At 37.6% G+C, this 21,376-nt stretch overlaps 1 protein-coding gene across 3 annotated transcripts in view; it reads right to left on the bottom strand.

Moving 5' to 3' along the window:
* Window positions 1–21,376, bottom strand: part of SGCZ (sarcoglycan zeta) — a 222,232-nt gene that overhangs the window by 31,458 nt on the left and 169,398 nt on the right. For 2 of the 3 annotated variants that reach the window (XM_070948576.1, XM_070948577.1), the window contains one exon: window positions 12,416–12,538. The exons of the other annotated variant lie outside the window; for it this stretch is intronic. In XM_070948576.1, the coding sequence (XP_070804677.1) occupies window positions 12,416–12,538 (123 nt within the window). The remainder of the gene's footprint in view (window positions 1–12,415; window positions 12,539–21,376) is intronic. 3 annotated transcript variants of the gene reach the window in all.

The following is a 21,376-nucleotide window of genomic DNA, read 5'->3' as shown; positions in this document are numbered from 1 at the left end:
ACCATAAGTTAGGTAAGGAGCTGTTCTGAAAGATATTTCGTAGATTATGCTAAGTAGTTCTGCTATGGTGGTTGAGAGCTTCTTTAGAAAATAGGCACATAATCCATCAGGGCCAATTGATAGAGATGGTTTTAGGTTGTGTAATGCCTTTTCAACGGCATCTTCTGTGAAATCGACATGTAGTAGATTGTTGTGAGTAGTTGTGGTACGATTGGGAAATGAGGGGCATGGCCTTAACGGTTTCATCATTACAGTCTTTCCCGTTTGGTCCTTTTAGTGGTGGGATGGATCTTGAGTCTTTAAATTTGTTGTTTACGAAATTGTAGAAGACCCAGGTGGATTTAGTTTGTATTAGGTTTTCCTCTTGTTTGCTGTGATAACTGATGCATTCTGCCTTTATCTGTCAGCATACGGTTTTGTAGCGACTTTTAAAGTTAGCTATGTAGCCAGGGGGTTTTTTTGCGCCAAAGAGGGGGGGGTTTGGTCTGAAGCTTCCTTACTGTTATGGGTAATATATTTTTCCTGGTTTGGGGAGTTATTAGTGGTATGTATAGTTTGATGATTCTTTTGACTTCTTGCAAAAAATGTTATAATGGTCTTTGGCAGTGATGCAGCCAGTGAATAGTGTTTATATTATATATATAGAATATATAGAATATATTCTATATATTCTATATATTATAAATATTATATATAGAATATATATAGAATAATATCTCCTTATTAACCCTAGATGTGATCTTATGAGTGAAAGTTCCAGTGGATTGAAAGGGAAGTCAATCTCCCTCAAACCCCCCCCCCAATACACAAAGTCAGGTTTGCTCCATCCCTGTTAAAGTTTCTGAATTCACTCAAGAACTGGTTATGGTGGTGCAGTGATTAGAGTGCAGTACTGCAGGCTACTTCTGCTGACTGCTGGCTACTTGCAATTTGGCAGTTCAAGTCTCACCAGGCTCAAGGTTGACTCAGCTTTACATCCTTTTGAGGTGGGTGAAATGAGACCCAAAATGTTGGGGGCAATATGCTGATTCTGTAAACCGCTTAGAGAGGGCTGTAAGGCACTGTAAAGTGGTATATAAGTCTAAGTGCTGTTGCTATTGCTATGTCAGTAGACTTGGGGTCCCAGGGAACCAGTAACCCTTTAATATACCTCTACTGTTGATAGATTCACTCTTTTCATTCCTGTGTTTGTATATTTTACATGTTTAATAATGATTGCTTTATATTTTTATAGCAATCAATTTATGTAAGTGTTGTTCTTATTTAATTGTTGTATGCCTCCCAGAGTCACTTCTTGTGAGATAGGTGGCCATACAAATTTGATAAATAAATAAATCACTTTTCTTGTGTTCTCTTCTTCACAGTCCTTAAATAAAAGCATGACAAGTGAATTGAACTTGTCTGAATAATATCTAATGTACATGACATGTATACACATTTACTGTATATTTTCTGGACTTAAAATTAGTTTTATTTAAGGCAGTAAAAAAGTTGTTGATTCAGAACTGCCAGGATTCTCCTATACATCAGATCTGATTTGATATGTTCATCAAAGTTGAATAAAGTCATTTTGTTTATTCAACTCAATAAAAGTGAGCTATGCACGAGAAAGCCACCCATTCTAGAACACATATCCTGTGACAGAAATCCTTTTTGGACATTAGACTGTATCCTGCTTCTATGCTGCTTGGACATTACACTACATCTTCAGAATAAGATAATCCTTAAGAATGATGCCACTTAAGAAAAGTAGATAAATGTTTACAGCACTAAGAAAATAAGAAAATTTATTTTACATTTACATTTGATACTTTTTTTTTTTAAAGGAGAATGGCTTGAACATTTAGAAATAGAAAAATATTGAAAAATTGCATTTTGATTGTCAGAGGGGACCCTTTGGGGATAATTAACCCATACTTAACTACACCATGCCTAACAGTCTTCTACCGTGTTTTCCCGAAAATAAGACCCTGTCTCATATTTTTTTGAACCCCAAAATAAATGCTTGGCTTTATTTTCGGGGAGGTCTTATTATTTTGGGGTGCATGGAGCAAGATGGGACTCCTCTTGCCCTCTTACCTGATTTTCAGCTCTGAGTTTAAATATTTTCAGGGAGGGCTTATTATCAGGGGATGTCTTATTTTCAGGGAAACAGAGTAATTGGTAACAATAGAACATACAAATTACTTTTTACTTCAGATAAATAACTGAATCAATCTATTCTCATGGACTATAATACTAATACAGTGAAAAATTGATGGAAGAGAGAATGATTTAAGCTTCCCAGCCTCACGTAGCAATTACCCATAAACCCACTGTTTTCATATTATATAGGAATAATATATGGGAAATGCAACAATCTGCTAACAGATTGCTACAGGAAAAAGGATTTGTATGAACATATGTGCATGCAAAAGAATTAGGGGAATAGATAGTTTGGTATGCAGATAAAGGTACCCAAGCCTACATTTAAATGAATGTTTGTGCCACCCTGAACAAGCAAGTAGTGTGAACTGAAGTCGCCATACCTGGTCTCTAGCAATACATTTGCTAATGTACTGACATATTGAAAGAAAGAGTAAAGAATGTAAAATTTTCCATAATCAGTATAAAAGCCTATTAAGACAGGTTGGGATTCTCAAATGATATCACCGCTCCAGAAAACTATGCATGGCAGTTTACTAAATAACCATCAGCAATGTGGTCATTATAAATGTTATGCTTAAGTTTGCTGAATGAGTTAGATATATAATATTGTTTTTGTCTATCTTCAATTTTAACTGGTTTATACATCAACACACAAAAACCACTTTACACATCTTCAATAAACCTTGTTGTCAGTCATTGCAGGAAGTATGTGATTTTTTCTCAAACACACTTCATCATTTATATTCTGAATATTATTAAGTATGTTCCCATTGATTTATTTATTTATCTTTTTCTAACTTTATTTGTAACTTGTACATGTTCCTTATTTTGTCATTTTTATTACTTTTCCAATCCATAAAAATATTTACTGTTATCATCTATTATATTACTATCAGAGCTGAAGAAGCTTCTTGGATGAGAAGCAAAAGATCTTCAAAGAAAAACAAGAAAATCTGGTTGCCTCTTGAAAAAGTATCTTTGGGGCATCTATTATAACTGTTTTAACATGCTTTGTATGTAATGCAATAACATGCACATTTATGCAGCTTTAATCCAAATCTGGTAGCAGGAAACAGTAGAGTCCAACCCCAACATTATTCTATGTTCTAGTAGAGCTCACTTGGAGTTTGCAAAAGGCACCTGAAGGACTCTCAGACAACGAGGAACAAAGTCCAAGTGGGCTTTTATGTGTTTTGCACTGAGGAGAGATTTCCATCTAGCCACTCTTCCATAAAGCCCAGATCGGTGGATGGCTGCAGTGATGGTTCTTCTGGAACTCTGTCCAATCTCCACAAAGGATCTCTGGAGTTCAGTCAGAGTGAACATTGGGTTCTTGGACACTTCTCTTACTAAGGCCCTTCTTCCCTGATTGCTCAGTTTGACTGGGTGACCAGTTCTTGGAAGAGTGCTGATTGCACCAAACCTCTTCCATTTGGGAATTATGGAGGCCACAGTGTCTTAGGAACCTTCAGTGCAGCAGAAATTTTATTGTAGCCTTCCCCAGGTCTGTGCCTTGCAATAATCCTGTCGGTGAGCTCTGCAGGCAGTTTCTTTGACCTCATGGCTTTTGTTCTGTTACAGTATGCATTGTCAGCTATGAGGCTTTCTATAGAGAGGCATGTGCTTTTCCAAATCATGTCCAATCAATTTAATTTACCACAGATTTAAGGTGTAGAAATGTGTCAGCAACGATTAAAAGAAATGGGAGGCACTAGAATTAAATTTCATGTGTTGTTGCAAGGGATCCGAATACTTATGCCAATGTGATATTCCAGTTTTTTATTTTTAATAAATTTACAGACATTTCTAAAATTCTGTTTTCACTTTGTCATTATGGAATACTGAATGTAGGTTAATGAGAAAAAATGAATTTCAATAACTGTAGAATCAAGCTGCAGCACAACAACATTGACAAAAGTGAAGGGGGTCTGAATATTTTCTGAATGCATTGTACATATACATATACATATGCATATACATATACATATACATATGCATATACATATACATATGCATATACATATACATATACATATACATATACATATACATATACATATACATATACATATACATATACATATACATATACAGTATCTATCCATCCTACCTACCTACCTACCTACCTACCTACCTACCTACCTACCTTACCTACCTACCTACCTACCTACCTACCTACCTACCTACCTACCTACCTATCATCTGGCTACAACCAGATTCTCTGTTAAGCCATCTTATTTTGCAATCTGTTCTGAGACAGCTAATCAGTCAGTTCCTATTAAGATGTATAGCATATAGTTTGTATAAAAAAAGATTAGCAAAGTAATAGGGTCATAATTTGATTGACTATTTTTATTTTCCTTTATATTTAGTGAAAGGTTGATGGATTTGCTCCATTCTGATGGAATATGAAAAGTGCAATCTCCTTAATGTAAACTAATTGGCCAAGATAGAGGCCTGTCATTTGACATTAATCTGCAGGGATTAAATCCTGGGGGTTTTGCCTTGCTCCAATTGCATAATCTCATCTGTTCGAGTTGGAAGCACCAAGGTGCTTCTGGATTGAAAGAATTAGTAGTGGCATCACTGTTGCCCGGGGGACTCCTGGTTAGAGCCTCCTTTCATGTCCCTGATAATAAGACCACCAAAATTGTACCTATTTATCTACTCACTTTTGCACAAGTTTGAACTGCAAGTAGGAGCTGGAATGAATGATGGGAGTTCACCCTTTCACCCAGCAGCATTCGGATCTTGAACACAGGCTTGCTGATTGTCAACCCAGTGTTCTAACCAGGTTAGCCATTGAGCTCCAATTGCATAGTAATTTTTAAGATCTTGGAAAGGGCTCTCATCTAGCTTTCTAGATGTCCAAGGTAAACTGAAGTATACATCTAATTGGTGTTGTTACTGGACTGAACCAATTGTGCTTTATACTGACATGGGCAGGCAGAAATCGAGGCAGAATAGTTAACAGTAACAATGTCCTTTAATTATTACTTTAACAACAGAGTAACGTGAACAGCTAACTGCATGAACGGTGTGAGCGAGCAAAACCCTCATAAGCTGACAGCTCTTATATATGCGAGCTGTCAGAGTCTAACCCAATCAGCGCCCTCAAACTTTCCCGCCAAGTTAGCGCCCTCTGCTGGCGGCTGCAATTACACATGCGCTGACTGTCAGGACATAACACCCCTTTCCCCCGGCATGGCGCATATGTAATCATCTAAGTACGCTGGGCAGCGCCGACTCCTCCCCGAGCGGCAGAGATTGGTTCCTGCTGAAGGTGTGGCTGACTGCTGTGGAGGTTCGGTGCTGGACCACGAAGGAGGGGTGAAGCCGTCGCCCTCAAACTCATCTGGTGCCACCGGCTCCTCCCCCTCAGGTAGGTGCATTGGTTGCGGCAGCAACAAGGTCTCGGGTGCAGCAATTCTTGTAGGTGGGCATGCAGGAACAGGCGCTTCTGGAACGCTCCACTCCTGTGGACCTGGCAGATGCCGAGCTCTCAGCTGATCCACATGCCGTCGCCAAGTACGGCCATCGGCCAACAGAATGGTATAAGAGCGCGGCACTGTCACCCCCGAAACTGTCCCCGGGACCCATTTGCGGTCTCCACAATAATTCCTGGCATAGACAGAATCCCCTTCGGTAAAGGTTTGGACCCTGCCCACGGAGTCTAAGGAAGGTTCAGGGGCATAGGATGGATGCAGATCCAAATCTATCCGTAACCGGCGGCCCATAAGTAGTTCTGCCAGAGATTTATTGGTGACTGGGCAAGGGGTTGAATGTTGTGTTAACAGGTAAGTGGCCACTCTAGCCTGCCAATCCCCTGGCCCCAATCTATGGAGGGCCTCCTTAGTCGATCTTATGGCCCTCTCAGCCCGGCCATTGCTGGCCAGATGGAACAGGGCCACTAGGGCATGCCGAATGCCATGTCCCGCTAAGAAAACCTGGAAGGTGGTAGATGTGAATTGAGGGCCATTATCGGAAACGATAATGTCTGGCAGCCCATGGGTTGAGAAAAGGAGAGCAAAGCCCGGATGACAGCATCCCCGGTGGTGGAAGACATAGGCACAACCTCGACCCAATTTGAGTACGAGTCTACCACGACCATAAAGGTCCGCCCTTGCATTGGACCCGCAAAATCGATATGCAGACGAGACCAGGGGTTGCGGGGGGTATTCCAATCCCGGGGAGGGGCAGCAGGCACAGAAGCTCTAGACTCCTGACACTGGGAACACCCCTCCACCCAAGTAGCTGCAGAACAGCAGCGACGGGCGTGGGGTCATCCACCTCAGAAGGAAGGGGGCAACGACTAAGGGCATCCGCGTGCCCCAGAGCCTTACCCGGGTGATGCAGAAGGCGATAATGGTAGGCAGCCAGGAACTCGACCCAATGAGCCATGCGAGGGGAGATGATCTGCGGGGTCTGTTTATCCCCGGCTAGAATGCCAAGGAGAGGCTTACGGTCCGTGACGAGGTCAAAAGGACGGCCATACACATAGTGATGAAAACATTTAATGCCGGCCACCAAAGTAAGGGCCTCCTTATTGATCTGGCTTTACCGACGTTCGGTTGGAGAGAGTGTGCGAGAAAAATACGCAATGGGGGCCTCAGTCCCATTAGGCAGGAGGTGACTGAGCACAGCCCTGACCTCGTACAGAGAAGCATCACAGGCAAGGGACACAGGCAAACAGCTGTCATACTGGACCAAGAGATTAGACGAAGTTAATAAATCCTTAACAGCAGCAAAAGAGGCAGCCTCCCGGTGGCCCCAGCACCATGGTGTCTGAGTCTTAAGTAAATGATGGAGCGGCTCTGTGAGGGTGGCTTTATGCGGAAGGAACATGTTGTAAAAATTTTAAAGGCCCAAGAAGGCTTGTAATTCGGGCTTGTTCCTAGGAGGGGGGGCCTCCATAATGGCTCGTACTTTCGCTGGGGTCGGGTGAATTCCAGCAGCATCGATTTGGTAGCCTAAAAATTCAACCTGCGATGCGCCCAGTTGACATTTATCGTGCTTCAGTTTAAGGCCAGCGCGCCGGAATCGCAGAAAGACCTTCCACAAATGGGCCATAAGCTCATTGTCATCTTTCGCTGAGACAAATACATCGTCAAAATAGGGTATCACCCCCGGCAGACCCTGTAACAGCCTCTCTACTAAACTTTGAAAAATGCCAGGGGCCACACACACCCCGAACTGCAGGTGGTTGCACTTAAAGGCGCCCCGGTGAGTAACAATTGTTTGGGCCTCTGCAGAGGCACTGTCCACCCGAAGTTGCTGATAGGCTTGCGCCATGTCCAACTTGGCGAATACTGCACCACGGCCCAAAGAATGCAGCAAGTGCTGCACCACAGGTACAGGGTAAGGATTTGACTGCAACGCCTTATTTAATGTCACCTTGTAGTCGACGCAAATTCAGATAGACCCATTTGGTTTAATGGCAATGATGATAGGCGTCTCCCACTTTGCGTAGTCCACAGGCTCTAGGACCCCTTGGCTAATTAACTTGTCCAGTTCTTGGTCAAGCTTAGGCCGTAGCGCTAAGGGGACCCTCCAAGGTTTGAGCCTTATAGGGGTGACACCAGGGTCCAGATTAAAAGAGACAGGTGTGCCTATGTAAGTGCCCAGCCCCTCGCTGAATATGTCAGCAAATTCGTCTAATAATGAAGTAAATTTATCCTTGCCATTTCTATGAACCCCAGTTACTGCTAGACCCAGGGCATCAAACCAATCCAACCCTAGGAGATTTGGTAGGGAGCCGCTTACAACGATTACTTTCAGGCGGCCGCTGAAGTTGTTATATCGCACTCTGACGCTTCCACAACCCAGGGTTGGAATGACGTTACCTTGATAGTCCCACAACCTAATGCCACATGGTGCTAAACTCTTTTTTGACATTTTGGGCATAAGGCACTTAATTGTGCTCCAAGACACTATGGACATTGAGGATCCAGTGTCTACTTCCATTGTACATGGAATACCCTCAATTAGTACAGTGAGGAAGATTTTCTTTTTTACTTCTCTGCTGCCCTGGCCAATGACTGCCTCAGATTGGTGTGTGTCAGATTGGTAGATGGTAAAACACTCTCTTCTCTTAGACCCTTGTCTACCTTGAGGTTGAAACTCCCGGGATGATGGCCTATTAGGATTGGCTGCCAAAGGGTGGCTAGCATGGCAGACTTTGGCTATGTGGCCCTTCCTGCCACAACGCCTACATTCCACACTTCGGAATCTGCAGGCAGACCGGTTATGGTTCCCCCTACAACTGGCACACAAACCCTGTGCCTTCAATTTCTCAGAGTCTCGCACCTTCTTTGGCGCTGCCTTTACCCGGCTAACTCCGTCATCCTCCGATGACAGCTCAGAGTCCACATCATCCTAGTGCACAGCTGCAGCCTGCCTTGCCGCTATGGGGTTAGGGGCCCTTTGCATTTCGGATGAGGACTTGTCTGACAGCTCGGAAGCGTCGATGGCCCACTGCAGGGTGGCATCCATTCTGGCCAACAGACGCCATTGTAAATGAAGGTCCCGCACCCCGCATATTAGTTGGTCAAGCAGGAGGTCATCCAAGTCCCGGAATTCGCAATACAGGGCAGCTGTCCTTAGCGCAGCTATGTATTGGGTAATTGTCTCTCCCTCAGCCTGATATATATGGCGGAAAGCATAGCGCCGGGCGACACGGGAAGGTAAGGGGGCATAGTGCCCTTTTAATTTGGCCATCAATGTGTCCCATGGCACCTCTTGGACCCTCAGTGGGGCTAAAAGCGCTCGTGCAGTCTCAAACATCTCATGCCCACAGATGCTGAGGAAAACAGCTTGCTTCCTTTCGCCCGGTATATCCTTATAATCTTAGCTGCTAGGAAACAGTCAAACCTGTCTAAGAAAGAGTCCCATGTTTCTTGCGTCTGGTTGAAGGGTGCGAACATCATTAGGGTAGCCATGGTATTCGGACAGCAGCCTGAGGCACCTCCTCAGCACTTCGAATAGACCCTCAGTTCACTGACAGTTGAAGCTTTAATGCTCGATTTACTGCCTCATGATCCCATCCTCGTCGCCAGTGCTTTATACTGACATGGGCAGGCAGAAATCGAGGCAGAATAGTTAACAGTAACAATGTCCTTTAATTATTACTTTAACAACAGAGTAACGTGAACAGCTAACTGCATGAATGGTGTGAGCGAGCAAAACCCTCATAAGCTGACAGCTCTTATATATGTGAGCTGTCAGAGTCTAACCCAATCAGTGCCCTCAAACTTTCCCGCCAAGTTAGCGCCCTCTGCTGGCGGCTGCAATTACGCATGCGCTGACTGTCAGGACATAACAGATTGGTCTATACTTTTGGAAGGATTCCTACAAGAGATGAATTATATATACATATATATTTTATGAGAACAGTTTCCACAAATGAAGAAGAATTCATTTGGTGGATGATTTGGACAGGTTTTGCTACCCAAATGTGGTACCTGGTCTTTTTTAGTTAAAAGAGGCTTACATGATTTTTTACCCCCTCTTGAAGGGTATTTTAGAGTTTCTTCAAGTTTAGATTTTGCTCTAAAACTGACATATTCCTGGTGTAAACATTGCTTGCAATTGTATTTTATCTTAGTAGTATTTTATTGGTGCCTTATTTTGGATGCTGGAGGACAATATTTGGAAGTCACTGATCATGGGTAGCTGCTTCCACCACAGATGGAAGATGAAACTAAGAGGCTTAGTCTAAGTTAGAAAAGAAAGTGAGGCATTTCTAGATCTTCTTAGACCACCTTCTTTTTCTCCTGATCTTGTCTGAATAATTGGCCAGGATATAAGCCATGGAGACCTCCATCTCCTTATCCAACTCAAAACAATTTTCCATACACTTTGATTAAAGCTTCTTTCATGATCTCAATCATATCCCACCAAGAAAGAAATCTGACTAGAAAGCTTTGTTCTTGTCTGATGTTAGCATCACCAGAATAGTTGGACAGCATTTCTTTTTACAATGCACAAGGGCATTTTCTTTGACAGTTAAGGTTTAAAAAAGGTTAGCTTTTTTTTGTTACTTAGATTTGGGAGTAAAATCTTTCCAGTCATATTGCTTAGCTTAAGTGTCCCAGAATATATTGAAACTAGGCTACATAACTAAAAGTTCTTCTCCCATTGACGTTAAATGATCATTCTTAATTGCTTGGAATTTTTAATGGAAGGCAAGATATTAAAATGATAATATATAAGTCAATTCACAGTCTGATGAAGATGGATTAACTTCAAAGGTTGTGACAGAACTAAAATAGGAAAATCTTCTTTTAAATATGTAGAAGCCAAGCTGCCCAAGGATATATAGACAACAGAAAATAAGTAGTTTTCTACAGGGGACCCAACATAGGCCATGTTGGATGTTGGCCTCCATTTTCTATAATGTGTTAGCTCTCTAGTGGTCATCAAGGGATGACCCATGTCATGTAGCCTTGGGGTTACAAAAGAATGAATTACGATTGCAAGGTATAACTAGAATATTGCCAAAAGGCATTATATTCCCCAAGCCAAAAAGACAGATAGAACTGTCTTTGTACTTGCCCTTGAGTATTGACCTCAAATTACATTACATGTCCATGTCTTGCATCAGTTCATCTATAATATGTCCTGTGACATGACATTCTGTCAAAAAATATCACTGAGTTTTTTAAAAAAGACTTCCATCTCTTTAGATACACATTTTATATGCTTATAATACAGAAAAACATACAATAGTTATTTAGTTAGACCAGGCCTGACAGGTTGGCTGCTTGGATTTTATAAATGTTTAATCTCAATTTCTTTAATGAAAAGGAAAATAAATATTTAATATCTATATTTTTTTTTTAATTTAATGGAAGTCTATGTAATTGTAAATTATGGGAAAGACTCTCATTATGTCTAAACACGTACGCTTCATTTTATTGTAAATCAATCTAATCTTTTAATCCTTTCTGCTAGATGACATTATAATTAATAATTGTATTCTTCCTCTGCACCAGCCCTGTAGAAATATTTTATAGCCACTACGGACACTATTTCCTATAAAGATGAACAGACTATCCCATGCAGAAAGAGTTTGTAGGTATATTACAGTTTTTTTTTTTTAAAAAAGATTGAAAATTATTAAAAATTACAGAAAAAAAATATAGCAATATGGATAAAAGGTATATTACAGTTTGAAGCATTATGTATATTTAAGTGAAATGTTTCTGTAAGTGGGAATCTGAATTGAGCAATGTTCAGTGGAGATTTTGTACTTCCAAAAGATACAATTATGGTCCTATTAAACCCTCTACTTTGGGTAAGAGGTTTAACATCCATGTCTCAATCATGGGTGTGGAACTCTGATGACGACCTGCTGGGTAAAGAACTATTGTAACAAAAGGCATCCAATCGATTTCAGCAGAAAAAAATTGTACACCATCTGTACTATCAAGTTGATGAATATATATCAATGAATTAAAATAGTATGCTGAACAAATAATCTTTCATTAGAAATAATTTAAAATTATGAGAGAAAATCATTCCTGAAATTCAGTAGTTCTGACTTTACTGTTTGAAAATGCTCCTTTGTTAATAATTTTGTCTGAGTACTATAACTATATTACTCTTAAATCACAGAGAAATTAGATCTGACATTCAGAGTACATTATATAGTTGACTATATAATCACAACTTTTATGATGCCAAAGGGCACTATCTAACTTAACTTTTAATGGCCAAAAGAACAAGAAATGAAAATTGTAACTTGAAGGATAAAATTGTACTCCTACAATAGAAGAAAATTACAGTTCTTAATTCAGAATCATGAAATATATCTATTGGTACAAATCTTGAATGTAATAATGATGGACAGCATTCACCCTCTTTCTAAAAGATTCCACAGATGTATAGAACTTGCATACAATATATGATGTGTATATATGTATGCATGTATATATGTACATAAATATCTGTATATATGCATATACAGATGTGTGCATATGTATATATGTGTGTATGTATGTATGTATATACATACATACACACACAGGTGTATGTGTATGTATGTGTATGTATATGTATACACACATACACACACACATATATATATACACATATGCATACACACATACACAAATGTGTGTTTGTGCATATATACATACATTGCACATAAAATGTATGTACACATACACATACAAATACATAAAGCACATTATAAATTCATCTTCCCAATTTTTCCCCCTGCAAGTGAAATGCATTCAGGGTTAGCAACCCCACTCTTACTACCTACCAGTGACCTTCAGTCTGTCTGCTCCAATGACAATCTCTTCTTCATCAGCAGAGAAAAGCACTCTACCATCTTCACTTGAGCTAACTTCAAATCTTTTACACTGGGCTTCTACACTTTCAGCACCTAAAAGAGAGAAAACAGATCTTTGCACATTCTCATAATTTTTCCCAATATTTCTTTTAGATTCAAATTTGAGGGGGGGGGCAACTTACATTAATTCTCTATATGAATATCTTTTACAGACTGTGCATGCCGAGAATTATCTTGTACTTGATCTTCCAGGGATAACCAAATTCATTGTTCGATATATGTGACTTAGCTATATGTCATACCAATTTATTTATTACAGTTTTTACATCTACTTCAAACACTAAAAATTATTTCTACATGACATTTCATTCCCAAATTGTAACACAGGATTATTGCACAACAAAAATATGTATATTAAACATCTTGCAACACATTAGTATAGTATAGAGGTTTGTCTGTTAAGCTTAAGAACTGTAATAATATTATTTTACTAATATTATTAAATTATCAACTGTACTGTTCTTATTAACTATTATTTTTTGTTAAATTGCTACACACACGCACACATACACACACACACCCTTCTCCTTTCAATCTACAGAAATACTGAACAAAATTAATATAATGGCCCAAATAAACATTTATGTTTCAATAATGCAAGTTAGTTTGTTGAAAGTTAAATACTAGTTCTAATCAAAGTAAAATTGTTTACTTTTAATAAATTGCTCATTGAATAATGAGGGTGCTCACTGGACCTTTTAGCGGGCAGGGCAATGATCTGGATAAGTTGCCAACAATATTTTTTATTTACTATACCAGTGGTGGGTTGCTCCCGGTTTAGTCCCGATCTATAGAACCGGTAGTAAAACCGGTGGGAGGCTCCACCCACCCACTACGACATCATCCTGGGTGATCTGCGGTCCCATTGTGAACCAGTAGTAAAGGTAAGTAGAACCCATCCACCCTGTACTATACATATTGAGTACTAACAAATCAGATTTCTCTCTATTTCATGCTGTTAAACCATTTCTTTAACAATTTATTTTATATGCCTCTTTTTAAAATTTACCCTTTAATTGATTTAATATTTTGCAAATAATTTCTATGAAAGGAGAATACACAAATGTTCCTGTTTTTTTCAAAATGAAGTATTCATTATTAAATGGAAATAAAGGAAAGGTGGGAATGTTGCCCTTCTATTTGCTAAGACGTTATTTTAAAGTTTTAAAATTATAAATACAAATAAATCGATATAAATAAATTAGAAATAATATTCAGGGCCATAGCAGAACAAAAATTTGTTAAGATAATTATTCCAAAAAGTTTGGATTTAAAAAAAAATCTTTATGGACTAAGGATTACAATCATTCAGCAATAATCCTACCAGGAATAAAATATGGTTAATGTTTGTTCTTTTTTTTGAAAACATCCATATCAAAAGGGCAGAGAGGCATAGTATTCCATCTGAAATAGCCAGTGGATTAAAAAATCACTCAACTAGTTTAGACTGGGTTTTGTTGTGGAAGGGGGAAGGGAAATATGGATATCAATTGGGCTTTTAAAAGTTGAGGAACGATAGAAGATATGTTTTCATCAACTTTTAATGAAGAAAAGTACACCACCTGGTTTGCTCCTATGAGCTTTTAAATTGGAAAAATTTCTAGTTTTGGAAATTAGGCTACCAAATCCCACATAGCTGATAAAATCCATGTAAGACCACACTTGCCAGGTGAGTTCATGTAGTTGAGGAAATCTAAGGATAAGGGTTCTAGTCATTTGATTTATCACAAACACTTGTGTTGCATTTCTTTGTACAATGGTTGTAGCCAAGGTTAAAGCTTTAATAAATTGGAACAAGTAAACGTTTTACTTGCACAATTTATTTGCACAAAAATAAACTGAAGCAAGTAAATGTTTTATTGGCACAAAGCTAGCTGGGTGACCTTGGCCGCTCACTTTCAGCCCTACAAATGAAGCAATGGCAATCTACTTGTGAAAAACCTTGCTAAAAAAGCTGCAGGGAATTGTCCAGGCATTCTCTGAGAATCAGTCACAATTGAATGAAAAAAAAAGTGTTAAGGTTTTTTTCCCCCCTAAGAGAATATCATCAAGGATAATGCAATGCATAGTAACACAAAGAAGAATGTTACTTCTCTCCATGTTGTCTGTTGGAGACTATGATTTCTGATGCACCCCCTTCTGCCCATCACTTAAAAATAACTAACTACACTGCTCAAAAAAAATAAAGGGAACACAAGCAGAAGACATCCGAGATCTGAATGAATGAAATAGCCTTATTAAATACTTTGTTTGTTACATACAGTAGTTTTGTGTTCCCTTTAGTTGTTTGAGCAGTATATAAACTACTACATGTAAAGAACAAAGTATTTAATAAGGCTATTTCATTCATTCAGATCTCGGATGTCTTCTGCTTGTGTTCCCTTTATTTTTTTGAGCAGTATATATTGATTGCTTTTAGGCAACAAGCAAAATTTTGTATCCCTGCATCCACTGAAGAAAAGCCAGACCTATAGAATCCATGTAGATGTCAGTGAGAGACTGGTGAGGGAGAGAGTCAAGTGGGGAATTAATTTAAATTCTTTTTGTCATACAAATGATGAAGTCCAACCCTCATGAATGCAATAGAACTTTACCTAGTTTTACTCAGATGCAAACAGTTAGTGAAGCTTCCTATGTATAGGCTTGAGTGATAAACCGCTAAATTGGAACCTTTACATGTGGGTTTCATTGTTCATGACTGACAGCAATTGCTATTAAAGACACAGGAGCTTAATTTCAAACAGAAAATACTTTGAATCACCTCCTCACAGAATTTCTTTCTAATCCAGAAAAATAATCCAATTTATTTGGGATAAGAATCCCATTCAGTGAAATTAAGAGTTACCAATTTCTGTTTATAAGTATGTGTGTGCAGGTGCTAAATGGGACTTCATCTAATGGTTCCAAAGAGGATCCTGCATTAATTTTATCTTGATAAGACAAAAACATTTTTGCCTCTTTAACGTAACCTAATTATATTTCATTAACTATAATCTGGGATAGTGCTTTGTCTATGGCATTCAGAAATAGGAATATAGAGTTTGTTTTTCCTTGTTGGAGAATTGACTACAAACGGTCCTCTCATTTCCATCTTGTATTAGATAACATTTCACTTCACAACTGCAGTTAGAACTGGAGTCATGGAAAAAGGAGTTTATTTGCAAACAAATAAGAGATAGTGTATGTCCTACAGCCAGTTTGATGTAGTGATTAAAGTGCTGGTCTAGGAGCCAGGAGATGGTGACTTCTAGCCCCACTTTAGGCATGAAAGCTGGCTGGGTGACTTTAGGCCAGTGACTTTTTCTGGGATTGTTCACTTTCTCTGGGATTGTTGTGGAGAAAAAGAGGAGGCGAAAGAGTAATAAATATGTTCATCCCCTTGAGTTACTTATAAAATAAGGATGGGATAAAATTCAAACAAACAAAGAAACCTGTGAATGTAAACATGTATATCCATGCATTCAATAATCAGGAGGAAAAAAAATGCCAAGGCATTTTTAATAAATATATACCTAAGAAAGAAAATGAAATGACAGATCAATCAAAAAAGAACTTTCAAACTCCATTGCTTCAAATGCATTACAAGCTAGCAAAACAAATCAACAGTAACATTGCACCAGATACTATCTCAAAAAAAAAAAAAAAAAAAAAAAGACAAGAAAAAGGATGGGATGGGATTTTTGCATGTTTAGATTATCTCCTTAGACATTGTTATCTGAAGTGAGAAATAGATTTAAATTTGACACAATTTAAAAGAATGAACATAAAAGAGAAGTAATAGGAACTTTAAATCAAAAACGAAGATGTAAAACTGAAAGTGTGTTACAAAAGGGGAAGTGAGAGCACACTAATCAAGAAACTGCCATTTCTATTTAAAGACCAACAAATTTCTCTGTAGGCTTAATGAACTGAGAACTGTCAAGTAATTCCAAGTTTGAGGCATGTTAAACATGACTTATCTCAGTGCCAGTTCACCATCACACAGGCCAGCCTTTCCTAAAATTGTAGCCTATTTTCTAAAACAGAGATTGGGAACCTTGATTCTATGGAACCAAGACAACCTGGGAGATTCTCCCCAATCCTGCCAAATGTTAGCTAGATTCCTTTCTTCACAATGCTTCTTTCTCACCCTCCAGTTGTACAGGAATGAAAAGGAAATCATTTTTTCAATGCAGATAGCCAGGAAATAATCTGTAGGACTGAGGAACGTTTTACCTCTCTATTCTAAAGTGTAATCATGTAAAGAAACTTGTGTGGTGTTCAGTAACACTAGAGGATGAAAAATTATTTATATTTTTGTGAATGCTTAGCAGATAATCTACTACAGAAAAGGATTTAGAAAATGTTCTTCTTATCTTGGTTCATTTCACGGAGTTTGGAATGATCTGGAACTCTGTATTTCTTTTGCAGCAAGAAAAGCACCAGGTCATGCAAGATCCAGCTAAGAGGCACTTTGTATAGACAGCAGGATCAATAATTATTACTTTTAATCTCTTCCTTCTCCTCCTTTTCCACTCCTACTTTTCATCATTGAGTTCAAAGTGAAGATTGATTTTATTCTTATACCTAAACAAACCTAATATGCCAAGTCACTCAATAAATCATGACCATGGATGGGTAGACTTGAATCTAGTCTCCTAGACATGAGACCCACAATTTATTTGCCTCTCTCTAAGATCTCTTTTCCCTTTTCTTTAAAAATTGAAAAGGAAAAGAGGAGTTGGTAAGGACTTCCCCCAATTTCACAAAAGTTATGAACTTTGAGGATACTTTGTGAAAATAATTCCACCCAAAAAAGATTTAGGAACTGACAATGCTAAAACGAGGGGAGAGAAGACAAAGTACACTTGTTACTAAAATTTTGCTGATCTGTTTGAGTTCTATGAAACAGGAGATTGATCTGAAAGAGTTTGGCAATTTTTATTGTTGGAATTAATATCTGACTCCTTTTATGTTGTGGAATTATAAAACTAGAACATTAGTGTCTGTGGGATTTGTATGTGAAAAAGTCAAGATAATGGACATGGCAACATGAACAAAACCCCTCCACTGCATACGTGTAATATTGACACACACACATATAAAGAGCCAGGCTTTGATCACAGAACCTCAATTGCCATTTGGAGTAGTTTGGGAAAATTAAACACAATTACAATTATTATTATTTTTGTTTGAAAGCTTCAACTGAACATTTATTTACATTATGAGATACTGACTGTTCATCATCTCTCAGTAAATCCATTAATTCTGATAGTAATTGTTTTGTAAGTGTTTTATGGTGTTACCAAGCTTTCTTTTGGATTGATTTCCTAGCTCTCTCTCCATTTAGATCTACTGATTACAAAGCAAGGCTAAAAACAAAGCAACAGATAAGGGCTTTTAGAATAATTTACTTTATAGCTCTTGATAATATTCTGCTGTATATATTAAATCCATAACCTTTCTCTATTTTAAAGTGGAAGTCTATGAATGATGATAGGATGTTGCCAGATGCAGCCCAAGAGTGACATAGAACAATTCAGTTAAAGTTCAGTTCTTTATTTGCTCACACCAATAGACAGAATCTTGCCAGATTCCACCTATGGTACTTTCACCCCAATGGTGCACCCTGGGAGATTCTAAGGAGTAGCTATCCTAAATGTCTTCCTTTTTCTATGACACAGTTCTAAGCTGTGTTGCCTCTTGTCTCGTCACCTTTCTTGCAATCGGCTCCCTCCTTCCTAGGAAACTGTAGTTTTACATAGTCCATCATATCACCTCCCCTTTTGTAGATGCAATCCATTGCAGCTATAATTTGCATATAAAATCAGTCAATATTCCCTGGGTCCCTCTGAAATAATTTCAATTATATTATTTATTTTTATTGATGTCGCCAAAGAGCTAATGAGAAGAAGGCAACATATTTTCACTTAATACCCTACGTAAATATTTTGAATTTCCTATTGCACCTTGACAGTGTTTCAATAAAAGGTAATTGAACTGTGAAAATGCATGTAATGTTATAGCTCTCCATTCTCACTTATATGCCATTTGTTACCTTTTGATGATGATGTGAAGTCAAGGAGAATAAATAGATATTCAGTAAGGTAGAAAAAGTCTCAAACTGGGTTTCTGTACTGGGGCTTAAGAGTTTTACTCTACAAAGACCATTATGTTGCCTTTCCAAACAGACAAGAATCAAGCTTTTCAGCTATATTTGAACACCTTTATTGATAATTGCCAGATAAGGTAATACAATTTTCAGATAATGTAAGGGACCAACATTATGGATTATCACTATACAAGGTGTGTGTAATGTGGCTCAAAATGGCACTTGAAACTTCAGAGGCAAAATGCTTCAATTTAACAAGATGCTTTACACAATAGTCTTTGTTTTGAAGTGGGGGAGATAGAGCAGATATTGCTTTGTGAATTTACCTCAGATGGGGCTTTAGTTAAATTTCATACGTGCACATTCATACTATAAGTGTATACCAATTTGCCTTCTCAGTGTAAACAACTGCTTCTTTAATGTCAAAGAGCTGGTACTGGAATTTAATCCATGGTTAAGTGTTTGTTTCTGAATATGACAGCATCCTGGCCTTGTTTTAGTAAAACAATTAACAAAGAAGGGAAACAATTTAAAAGACTCACTGGAGTGGAAAAATAATAGTTTGGAAGCATAAAACATTGAATGTAAAAATATCTGATACTATAGGGGTGGAAAGGGCTTCTGCCTGAAAGTGTTAAGAGATGCTACCTTAGATTCAAATAATGCAGTCTTAGATATTTAGCAGTGGATGATTTACATACTTCTTTACTGATATGGTTTCAGTGCAGTGGATTTAGTCTTCATCCAAGGATTGCCATTCCTATTTGGAGTTTTCTAACATGCGGTTTCTATTGTGAAAGTCAATACACTGCATGGGTGAAGCTATGATTCAGTCATTTCCGCTGCTCTAATCCATATGACTAGTGGCTAATGTGGAATAGAAGGTTAGAACACAGTTGCTACGCCAACAGTTAATAGATATTAATGACAGATTTGTAGCACCCAAATGCAAACTGTGTAGCAGATCGTAGAGGCCATCAGGCCATGGTGACATCTCACCAAAGGGAGAAGTGCAAATAGAAGAGAGTGATTAATCTTATTATTACGAGTCTTTACTCGGTTGAATATATACATGTTGAAAACACAGAAGTATATGAAGGAAATTTATTTCACTAGCTTAAATTCACATCATTAATGATTTATCCTGAAATTTATTTATATACAGTCTATTTGTATGTATGTATAAATGTATTATATATGTGTGTGCATATGTGTATGTATGAATCTATAAATGGCATACAATAGAGCACCACAGTGAATTAATTAGAGAAATTTACTTACAAAATTAAGTGATTAAGAAATATTAGGAAATTATATTAAAGAAATGTTATAAAGGGGTATTTTCATATTTTTAAGACCTGAGGTAGAAACGGAATAAGCCTCAGGCTGAAAAAAATGACAATGAGATAAAATAAAATGAAGAATTTCATCCAACTCTATATCACAAATATTGGCATCCATTCAGATTTTTTAAAATGTTCCTGAAGCTTCATAATGAACAGCAAAATGAATTTTCAGGCACAATCTTCTAATTATGATTTAATTAGTAGATCCTTCCCCTATGATAATCAAATATTCAAAGAAATGCTATCTTCAAAGTGAAGATAAGAAGTAAAATATAAAGAATTGCCACAGATATTTAGGAGAACTGTATGAAAAATTGAGTTGTACACTGAAATATTGGAAAATAAAAACATCCACTCAGATTAAAAAAATAAGAGCTTTCTATGAATTAAGCATGCTTTTTTTCTTTTTAAATAAGGTAGCTATATATTGGAATGATATCATTTAGTATTCAGTCTTTCTTTATCCAAATTTGTCTAATGGAGTTTGCAAGAAAACCAGACCAGAATTGTGTACCATACTTAAAAGTAGGTCATATGGTTCTATTAGATTAGGATAGCATTTGAGCAGCAAAGGGATTAAGCAATTTTATTTAATCTCAGATTTATCTTTTTCTACTTGGATTGTTGTAATTCTTAGTTTTTTTGGTTTATGGATAGGTTAGTAATTTTCTAAGCATATGTCTTGAATTTAATTTGATTCATATTTAAGTACATTGAAACACAGTGCATGGATGAACACTATTTTCCTTTCATTTTAGCACAGAAACAAAATTCTCTGAATTTTGCAATAGGTTCTGTAAAATACATCTCAAGTTTTAGAACAGAAGAAATTCAAAACTGAATACTCTTTAAACAGTAAAACATTTTTTGGATTGTGAATATAGCTGACGTTTTTATAGAGGTAGATGATTAATGCACCATTCATCAGTAAACTTTTCAGTCCTTTAAGATTTGCAATAATGTGTAGAAAAATTATTGCCCACTACTGTTTGTAGAATTACTAGAATATATATGTATACGTATATATTATATAATTATAATATATAATTAAAGCAAAGAAAGTAGATCAAGCAAGTAAATGCCATCTGCTCTAAAAGCAATAGATTTAAGGAAATGTCTGAGATCTTCCTGTAAGTATGAAACTTAATTTGTATTCCTGTATTTCTCAAATGAGTTTAAAAGAATAACTGTAGGCAACATGTGCTATTCCAGATGTTGTTGAACTACAAATCCCAGCATTCTTACCTATTGGCCATATTTCCTAGGGCTGCTGGATGTTATAGGTCAGCAATATCTGGAATTCAATAGGCTTCCAACCCCTGTAGTAGAACTTGTGTTTCTTTGCAGACAGAAACTATACATCTATTTTAATAAACCAATAACCCATCACAGTGTGTGTGTACACACACACAGACACATCTTTTTCAGATTAAC

The sequence above is a fragment of the Pituophis catenifer genome, unplaced genomic scaffold (assembly GCF_029215685.1).
Source record: "Pituophis catenifer annectens isolate HBS135680 unplaced genomic scaffold, rPitCat1.0.hap2 SCAF_8, whole genome shotgun sequence".
Lineage (NCBI taxonomy): Eukaryota > Metazoa > Chordata > Lepidosauria > Squamata > Colubridae > Pituophis > Pituophis catenifer.
Note: the sequence above shows the minus strand (reverse complement) of the source record. Positions and strands in the feature narration are given on the sequence as shown.